General features: G+C 45.8%; 1 protein-coding gene across 3 annotated transcripts in view; it reads right to left on the bottom strand.

The window, feature by feature from the left end:
- Nucleotides 1–3,717: 3,717 nt before the first annotated feature.
- The window catches only part of DRC11 (dynein regulatory complex subunit 11), a 107,303-nt gene continuing 100,609 nt past the window's right edge, over nucleotides 3,718–10,411 (bottom strand). For all 3 annotated transcript variants that reach the window (XM_084892760.1, XM_084892761.1, XM_084892762.1), the window contains exons 18-19: nucleotides 9,062–9,300; nucleotides 3,718–4,310 (exon numbers count right to left, since the gene is read on the bottom strand). In XM_084892760.1, the coding sequence (XP_084748886.1) occupies nucleotides 4,188–4,310; nucleotides 9,062–9,300 (362 nt within the window). In that variant the 3' untranslated portion in view covers nucleotides 3,718–4,187. The remainder of the gene's footprint in view (nucleotides 4,311–9,061; nucleotides 9,301–10,411) is intronic.

Raw genomic sequence — 10,411 nt, 5'->3', positions numbered from 1 at the left:
TGAAGGCCCGGGTCCTGACTGGGTTTCCTCCTCACAGCAGCCAGGGAGGCAGAGGCTGAACGCATGAGCATAGAAAGCCTCGTGTGTGCAGAGCCGGCCAGGGTGAGAGTGGTGGTGAGACTGGCCTTTGCTTAAACACTAGACTTCATTTCTAAGAGGTCAGTCCTGGGGTCAAAAGAAAGAGCTTGTTTGCCACGGGCGGGGATGGGGGCTCCTTGGAGGAGACCGTCTGTCACCCTGCACTGCACCTGTGGAGTCCCCTGACAGGACTGATGCCTGATGCTCAGGAGGCAGGTTCCGGTGCTTGGAGGCACAGGTTTGGGCCACGTCCCTTTAGTTTTTTGAATCTCACCATTTAGGTGGCTGCCGGCTCGTCTGCCATTGCTTCCTCTGCTTTGGTGAGCACTAGCCCGTGCCTCTCTCCAATCAGAATCTTCACTTTCATCACCGAGCCCTGCCCTGTGGGTGATGACATAAGGGGCATGACAGCTGTGACGGCACCTCCTTCAGGACAGCAGAGGCCACGCCCGTCGGTGGTTTGGGTTCCAGTGTCGGTCCTGTGACAGAGCCAAGGCACACCTACCTCAGGGGCTGCCTCTGTGGTAAGCTGGGCGTGTGATCGGGAAGAGTCTCCAGTGCAGATTCCTCAGCTTCAGGTGAGCTGCCGTCCCAGCTCTGGGTGGAGGTGTTCAAGCCCGAGGGTCTCGGGACATCTCTTCAGGAGCATGTTGCCACGAAGGGTCTGGGACCTGGAGCCAGCTGGTCCCCGGGCGGGGAGTGCAGACCCCACCCCCAGTTCTAATTCCACTCTCACCAGGTTTCATTCCCCGAATGCTCCACTAACGAGGGTTAATGACGTTAATTATTGTCCTCTTCACTTAAGAACGTGCTGGAGAGGAGCTAATTGCCACACAAGGGCTCAGGAATAGCTTGGACTCCAGGAAGAGCGTGTCTCCTCTTCTCGGTTCAAGTCCCCAACCGCCCCCCTCCCCCTGCCCACACACATCAGCTCCTCTCTTCTCTCCTCTCACACCAGAGCTGCCACTTCTCCTGTCTCCGTGGCAGTGCCACGGAGCTGTAGCCATTGTTGCATCACCCTCCCAGGGAGCCTGCCCCATGGGTGGAGAGGGGTGGAGAGGGAAGGGGCACCTGTCCTCCTGTGTGAGGCCGTGATGAGCACCTCTTCGGAGGGCACTCTGGCCAGAGCTGCCAAAATTAAACACCCACAGGTAATTTGACCCAGTAACGTCGCTTCTAGAAATTTATCCTGCAGACCCCCTCCCACAAAAAAGGATGCCAAAAGGAATTCATTGTGGCATTGGCAGGAGAGAAAGAGGGTGGGCACAACCTAAATGTCTGCCAGGAGGGGTCTGGCCGAGTCGATTATGCGCTTTCCATAGAGGGGGGATAGTGCAGCTCAGATAAATTGAGGCCGATCTATGTGGCTGGTAGAAAACACCCCCCAAGATATATCACTGAGTGAAAAGAGCAAGGGGGTGGAACAGGCTACATTTATGTATAAAAAGTGGAATATATGTCTCTGTGACTGTATTTGTCCACACATCTACATATCCCTGCCACCCTCACAAGGAGGCTGTGGTGTACATGCTATAGGTGCTGGGTTATGGCCTGTCGGAATCTTGTGGAGTTTGTACTGACATACTCGAGGTCTGCTCAGCACAGAGTAAGTGGCATCTGCTGGCAGGGGGAAGAGGGGGCAAAGCCTGCTAGGAGGGAGGCAACATCATGGTCCTTGGAAACCAGATGGTAGGGCTGGCTGATGTGAGCTCTGTGGACCTGGTTGGAAAACTTAGCACAGGATCACAGCTGGAAGAAGACAGAGCTACCAGTGGTGATCACCGCTCAGTATGAGTGTTCCCTGAGAGAGGAAGCATGTCTGGGCCATACTTGGGTCATCTTTTCAATGTTTAAGACTCAAGTTACTCTAAAGCTACACTGTTTGAATATACCGGTCACACTAGCCATATGAAGCAATTTAAGTGCAAATTATCATTAACTTAAAAAATAAATCCAGTTGCAGCAGCCACAATGCAAGTGCTGACTAGCCATACGTGACTGTTGGCTACCATCAGGGGACAGCACAGTATCAGACCACTTCTGCGCTGCAGGAGTCCTATTGGGTGGGGCTGCCCCAGAGCCCGGGCCTTGGTTAAAATTTTGTCATTAATGACTGCTTATTAAGCTCTAGCAGATTTGTATGAGTTCTGATAAAGTACATTTATTATTAAACTGAGGCCAAGTTCAATGATTTCCTTTTTAACATTTTAATAATGTCCATTTCCTCACCGTAATACTCCATTTTTATTATCCAGATCCTATTATTTTTGCAAAGAATATAAAATGCTAGAGTCTTGAAGTTCTCTTCTTGGGTCATAACCCTGGGTCTGATCCCCATGGTATATGATGGGAAGGGTCTTGGTGCAACTGCCCAGGAGAGACCAAACTGTTCTCTGAGGTAAGGGTGGAAGAGTCTGTCTATCTCTTTGGGTCACTTTGGGCCTTGGCCAGATACAGTATGAAGTGGGCAAGGGGAGGTCACTGAGATTGGGGGTCCTCTGGTATGAGAAGGCAAGTCCATGGCAGGGCACAGGAAAAGCAGAGCTTATTCCAGAGGACAGACTCAGGGCGGCGTCCTGGTTCCCTCAGATGTGTCAGAGCACAGGGGCCTGTGGCTGTCTCCCTCTGTCCTGCGTGGCATTGGTCTCCTGCACAGATGCAGCCGAGTGGCATGTGCTGGTGGCCAGGAGATACCTGGGGCCAGTGGTGGTTCTGAGCACTGAATTCCAACCTCCTGGGAATCCAGGGAAACCGTGACATCTACTGTTGTCTACAGAGGATTGGACTGTACCACATCCTGTGGTAGAACTAAAAACTGTCAGTTAGGGTAGTCATAAATCTATTAAATTCATCCCCCCCCCCCCACTTGATGTGACTCTCCTTCCTGAGTTCTCACCACAATTGAGAAATGGGTGACTATTTTCTACTCCTTTCATATTCATATAAAATTCAAATTTCTCTTTGAATCCTTGTTTTTCTATTCTTTATTTGGTTTCTTGGTCAGTTTTTTTTTTCTCCTTATTCATTTACGTTTTCTCTTCTCTACATTTATCCCATTTTTATGTCATAGTTTTCATCTAGCAATGGCCTGCCACTGTTCTAGTGCTTTGCAAGAGTAGCAGACAGAAAATTAAAGGGCAATTACTTCAGTCCCAATGTTCTAAAAGTCTTAGAACTCATGTTTTTACTTCAGGAAAATTCTCAGCAAGTTCTTCTTCAAATTATTGTTTCTCTGATATTTCTTCTTTTCTTCTAGGAATTCTGTTAGTTGGGTGTCAATGTCTTTAAAGGTTCTTAACTGTAGTTTATAGATTTTATCTTTTTGTTTTTCTGTGCTGTCTTATGAGCTAATTCCCCCAGGACCATCTTCCAGTTCACTAATTTGCTCTTTGACCATGTCTAGTTAGACTCATACTGCTTTTATTTTTTTCATTTTATATAAATTACTATATTTTTAACTTCTAAGCTTTCTTTTTATGAGTTTTTTCATAATTCTCTTTTATTCTATTTCTGTATGATCCTGGGCCTTAGTTTCCCCATCTTCAAAGTCAGAAGATCAACACAGATAAATTTAAAGTTTTGGGTTTTTTTTTTTTAGGGGTTGTTTTTAGCTCAAGCAACCAAATTACTGAGTCATTTAAAGGACAATAGAATTTTATTCCATTATAAAAAGTCTATTAATAGAGCAAAGAATTAGTTTATTAAAATATGTGCAAGAGAATATACATTATAAATGATTAGTAAAAAGCTAGTGTTCTCATAATAGATTCTAGTTACTTACTAGTTGTCAAATTAGAGTATTTCCTAACTATCAAATTTTAAATTTGGCAACTCGTACTGATGAGATGGAAGTATCCAACTTGAAAACGTCATGGAGTGTGAAGAGTGAGTTTTGGTTGTGTACAAACTTTACATGGGCTAAGGAACAACTACAAGCTCTAGAAACAGTTGCCACGGAAAGCTGGCCTGGTGTACAGCCCAGCAAAGGTCTAGCCGAGCGAGTCAGAGGCTGTGGAGCTTGCGGCTTCAGCGTGGGTCTTCTTCAGACTGGAGAGTCGGGGCCTCCGTCATCCCCGAGAGACACTCAAGGATGGCTCCTCAGAAAGGCATTACTTTTTCTTCTTTTTCTCCTTTTTCCCCTTCTTTTGTCCTTTATCCTTTACATTTCCTGTGTTCCCTCCCATCAATGCCAAGGCACGCTTTTTACCCATAGGGGTTTTGGCATACCAGCTCTGAAACAAAACAAATATTTAGGAAAATGTCAAAAATGACACGAATTCACTGGGATACTCTTAAAAAGAGAGAAGATCTTGCTAAGATGGAAGGGGCAGACTGACATTAAACTTTGGGTATTTCATGTATATTTAATACAAATTCTTTGTCACTGTTATTTCTATACAATTTGTTAACTTCTACTCAAGGAGTTAAGAGTTTCAGAGAACTACAGGCTGAATCTAACCAACAGCGCTTCCCGATGAAGCCACCTGTCTCCCAGGGGTCTTACTTTATCCCAAGGGTGTGGGTTTTCTTGCTAATGTGAAGGGCCCTCTGGTGCACCAAAGCTGCTAGAAGCTGGACTGATGGCCATGTGTGCATCATGGGAGATCAGACGAACATTCTAAGGGAGATCTCTGAAAACATGGCAGAAACATTGAAGCCAAAAGTATCAATAAAGCAGTTAAGTAATTGCGCTTGGGCCTGTGATGGCATTTTCCTCAGCCTTCACATGTTATCTGAAACCTGAGAAACATTTTGGTTTATAAACTTTGTAGTTTCTTTCTTTTAAAAAAATATTTTTATTGATTTTGACGGGGGGGGGGAGGGGAAAGAGACATCATTGATGAGAGAGCGAGTGAGAGAGAGAGAGAGAGAGAGATCAATGATGAGAGAGAATCATTGATCCATTGCCTCCTGCAAGTCCCATGCTGGGAATCGAGCCTGCAACCTGAGCATGTGCCATGACCAGGAATAGGTTCTTAGGTTGATGCTCAACCACTGAGCGACACTGGCTGGGCTATAGTAGCAATATTTCACTGAATGATTATTCTATACATTATTTATCAATGCTCTAGTTGCTGACATATAGCTCATTTCCAATTTTTATTAATATGAATGATGTTGAAATTCACAACTTGTACATATCTCCTTATACACATGAGAACACTTCTCTAGGGCATATACATAGAAATAGGATTCCTGGGGTTGTAGTTCATGAGCATCTTTATTTATTTTTTGTTCAAGCTGCTCTCTGAAGTGGCTGTGAATGGGAAAATATCTCAGTCTTCGTATGTTTTGAGATATTATTTTCTCCTGTCTCTTGGATGCGAGCTTAGCTGGATGTAATTTTAGGTTGACAGTTATTTTTCCTCAGCACTTTGCAGAAATGACCTCAGCGTTTTCTGGCACCTATTGTGGTCAGAGAGCTGTCTGATTTCCTAAATGTTGTTTCTTTGTAGGTAATCTGGTATCTTTTAAGACTGGCCTGTGGTCTTGTTCTCAGGTTTCCAATAATGGATGTAGGAGTAGATTTATTTTTATATGTTCTGCTGGTCCCTTGGAGTATATTTTTAATCTGAAACTCATGCCTTTAATTCAGAAAAATTCTCAGCAAGTATTCCTTCAAAATTATTGTTCCTCAAATTATTTCTTCTCTTCCTTTCTTCAAAAATCTTCGCTTAGTTGGGAGTAATATCTTTAAAGGTTCTTGATTATATTTCATAGGTGTTAGCTTCCTGTTTCTCTGTGTTGCCTTCTGGGTAGACCCAGGACCACCCCCCAGTTCACTAATTTGCTTTTTGACCATGTCTATTCTAGAGTTCATCCCTCTTTTATTTCCTCCATTTATGTTAGTAACTATATTTTTAATTTATACACTTTCTTTTTGCAATTGTTTTCATAATGATCTCTTGTTCTATTTCTCCACCTTTGTTTTAAAACTTTGTGTATACCTCTAATGGAAAGTTATGCCTTCATTTATTTTCTTGAACATCTGCATTATATAAATTTCAATTTTTTTTCCAGATGATGCTTATAATTAGATTTCCTAAAATGTTTGGAATCTTGATTTTTAGACGCATTTTGAGTAGGAGGGTTTGCTGTGGTCTCTTCCTCTCTCGTTACTCCTCCCTCCAGAGCCGTATTGCAGTTGCTCCTACCCAGGCCTCTCAGCCCAGATGCAGAACTTAGAATGATGCTGGTGGGTCTGGAAGTGGGTCCCCCTGGGTGATGTGGGGGGATCAGAGAGCCACAGAAGCAGCAGGGCTGCCACTACTTTTTCTGCCCCTCACTCTCGTTTTGTGTTTTGTGCCTCGTTTCTCTCTTTGCTGCACACCAGGCTTATGACTGTTGCTGCACTGGAGACTTTTCTTGGTTTCTGGCGCTTGGGGATCTTCTCATCCTCCTTTGAGCTTTGGCTAACATGTAAGGTGAGGTGGCCAAGTACTTAGGTGATGATTTATTGAGACAGTAGAGAAAATGGGTAATGGAATTGGCTTTTAGTTTCGGAATAAGGTTTGAATTTAAGTCTCCTCCTTTCTAGCTGTGTGACCTGGAACAAAAGTTCCTTTGACTCTTGCTTATTTTTTTCTTCTTCTTCTGTAGCAAAGTACCACAAACTTCGTGGTTTAAAACAGAACATTATCTTCTATTTCTGCAGGCCAGACGTCCAAAATGGGGCTCCCTGGGCTGATATCAAGGGGTCTGCAGGCTGTGCTCCCTCCTGAAGGGTCCAGGGGAGGGCAGCTCTCTCACCCTCTGCAGTTTTCAGAGATCACCTGCTTTCTTGGCTTGTGAGCCCCCCTCCAAACTGGTGACATTGGGTACCCAAGTCTTTCTCCTGTTGCTCTCGCTCTGGTTCTTTCTTTGGATCCCCTCCTCTTACTTCTGATGATCACGGTGGACTCTCAGGGATAAGCCAGGATAGCCTTTCCATTTTAGGGTCCACTACTTAGCACCTTAACCTAACCTGCTCCCTGAATCTCCCTTACACATCTAAACTCACATAGTCACGTGTTTCAGGGACTAGGATATAGATGTCTTTGGTGGGGGGGGGGGGCATATTCCACCTTCCACATATCTCCATAACTCAGTTTCCTCATTTATAAAATAAGGGGCTAAATGAGTTAATAGGGTGTCTGGCACATAAGTAGTCAATATGTTTGAGCTAACAGTATTCTGATTATTAAACTGTTATCACTCAATATGTCCCCCATCACGTCCATGGAGCGGGGAGAAGGTGTTTGGAGGCTCTGTGAGACCTCAGTCTGACACATGGTCAGAGCACAGGTCAGGTTCCTCAGGACAGAAGTGACCGGCTGATTACAAGCAGCTACAGCCACAGTGTCACATTATTCAAGAGTGTGACAGAGCCACTCCATCTATCTATCTGCTCAGGAAACTTGCCCCTAAACAAGTTTATTGAACAAGCAGATGGGCAGATGAGGGGCAGGCGCTGTGCCTAGCCCTGCAGCTACGACTGGGCAGCAGCAGTGAATTTGGGGGGGGGAGGAAGATGGTGGTAAAATGACATAGTTTCCTTAAACAATGAAGTGATTGAATATGCCAAGAACGAATGTGAGAAGCCTATGTGTTCTCATCCCATATAAAATGGTAGCAGTTACTTCTCTTGAATTGTATGATCAGTTATATGGCAGTCACTGGACCCCAGGGACAAAGAGATCATTTTGCAAAGTGGAAAACTCAGCTCAGAGAAAGCATAGGTATTTTACCACCCTAAACTTCGCTCCTCCAAATAAGGGAGAAAATGACATTTTAGAAAAAAGAAGAACATTTGGAATTTCAGTGGAAAATATGACATATCCCTTGAAGAGGGTAAATATTTACCATTAATTCTAGCAAGGCTTGAATCGTTAACAAGAATAGGAATGCAAATGCCTGGCAAAAACACAACTTGGAGTGGAAATATTTTTTTTCTAGTTTTGCTGGAGTGGTGCTCAGCAAACTATGGCCCATGAGTCTGATCTGGCCTGCTGTCTGTCTCTGCAAGTGAAGTTTTATTGGAACCCAGCCATGTCCATCATGTGCCTGCTGTGGGTGGATGTTTTGCGCCATGATGCAAAGTCGGACAGTTATAACAGGGACTGTGTAGCTCTCAAAACCTAAAATAGCTTCTCTCTGGCCCTGTACGGGAAACATTTGCCAGCCACTGTGCCAGGTCATCCTCCAGGGGGCCGGCATTGTGACTATTTCCCACCTTCCCTTGAAGCATTCGTGGCAAAGCAGGAGGGAAACACAGTTTTCCAGTGGGTGGGACAAGGAGGGAAACACAGTTTTTCAGTCGGGCAAGAACTATGTGCAGATGCAGAAAGAGGACACATTGCATTTCTCTGGATTAAAAGGACTTTGAGGAGTGCCTGCTGCCTGGGCTTCGGGGGGCAGGCTGATAATGTGCTTGGATAAGGAGGGACAGAGCCTCTGTAACTCCTTTCCCTCCTATAGAAGACAGATTCAGAAGAGTTGGTTTTCCAAGTTTCCTCCAGATCTAGGAAAGTCTGAATATCTCAGAATGTATTCAAACATTAGAGAACTAAATTTTGGTGTGTTCTCCTAGGAGGTGTGATTTCCTATTGCTGGTGCCTGAAAATTCAAATGGACTATGGCAAGTATGGGGCTGGAACAGCATTGGTTTGTAATATAGGGAATGGTCTTCTCTTTGCAAGACTTGTTCCACTGTCTGAAATATGAAGTAAAAAACCAGTGTGTAAATAAGATAGGGCATATGTGTGTGCATGCAGGTGTGTGTGTGTTTATGAATCCAATAGTATTGATGCTGCTACTCAATTCTGTAATCTGGCTGATAATTTATAAGATCACAGACCATGATGTTTTGAAAATTTGGAAGATACATGTTTTACTGCTAAGGAGGACGGATTTTGTGATCCCCACATTTCATTGCCTATGGCAGGGTTCAAATTCCCGAAATTCAGGGCGGGTTTGCTGCTGGGACCTGACGGGCTCCATTTACCTTAAAGCTGTCTTCTTCCTCTTGGTAGACGGGGTCCAGGCTGCTGAGAGCCGTAATGAACTCCGTGGCCATGAGCGGCTTGTACCCCTGCTGCCGGAGCCTCCGGTCAGTGAGCACCGCTTTCACCACCTGGACGATGTGTCCCTGGGTGAAGCCGTCCGTGACCTTCGCCAGGCAACTTAAGTTCAAGGCACTCGTAATGGCTCCTCCGTGGCGCTGAATGATCTGCTGCCACAAGACTGTTGTTTCAGAGACGGTGGAAAGACAGAGAACAGAGAAGGCAGGATTAATCCAGTTCTCTGCACAAAGCTGCAATACCTGGGTGAGCTCAGGTCCCTGTGGGTGTGAGACACCTTGTATTAAATGGAGCAACTTGACCCTTATTCTCTGCTCCCAACAACTGTGGACACACGCAGCTTGACCGACCTACCAGACGGGGCCCCGGCTGTTCTCTGGGTGAGTGGGACTCGGGGCAACTCCCAGGATACAGGGAGTTGTTGTGAACATGAATTTTGAAGTGACTCTTGAGGTTTACTTAACCTGAGACACAGAATGGATGCCACGCTCCATGGGAGATAACACTGCACTTAGAGAACCACACCGTTCTGGAAAGACAGGGAGTGCATGAGGTTCACGGTAGCTGTGCACCCGCAGGCAGACGGGAGGCCGTAGGCGAGGCCACCTGTCTCCGAGCCGGGAAGATCTGCTCAAATGTCTCTAAAGCATTTCGACCTTCCTGGAGGAATAGCTAAAACCTTTAAAAAGGCGGCCATTGCCACCTGCTCTGAGCACTGTTGGGTCTATGAAGTGACCACGTCATCCAACCACCTGGATTCAAAAAAGCTCAGCGAAACATGGAGTTCTAACTACCGCCAAGGCATGAAATGACAGGCAAGGTCACTGTGACCTCATGGGAGCCCAGCTTTGGGGCCATGAGTTACTCCAACAATTCACCTCCCCAGTCCTCCTTGGCGGAGGGGTCCTTGGCCCTGTGGTGAGCTGAGGTGCTAGGAAGGGACACTTTACCACAGGGCCTGTTGGTGTCTCCAAAGTGTGGAAGGTTAGGCTTCAAGGGTGGAAGTAAGGGCAAGGAGTCCACCAGGGCTCCAAGGACCTCAAATTGGCCCCTTCAGCAACACCTCACTCCCCGGGTCTGCTGCCTTGGTGGGTGTGTTTGAGCCTGAGCCTGCCTCAGGGTTGCCTGGAACCTGGGAGGGGAAAGGCTGCGTGAGAAATCAGAATGTCTGCCGAGCAGCTGGGAGACCGCCGTTCTCACGCAGGGCGGGCATGTTGTTTTCTGTAGCTGTGTCAGTGTTGTTTTAGTAATAATAATAATTATTAGTCATTCCG

Source organism: Pipistrellus hanaki (genome assembly GCF_964339955.1).
Source record: "Pipistrellus hanaki genome assembly, chromosome: 8".
NCBI classification, from domain to species: Eukaryota; Metazoa; Chordata; class Mammalia; order Chiroptera; family Vespertilionidae; genus Pipistrellus; species Pipistrellus hanaki.
This window is presented reverse-complemented; position numbering and strand designations above follow the sequence as displayed.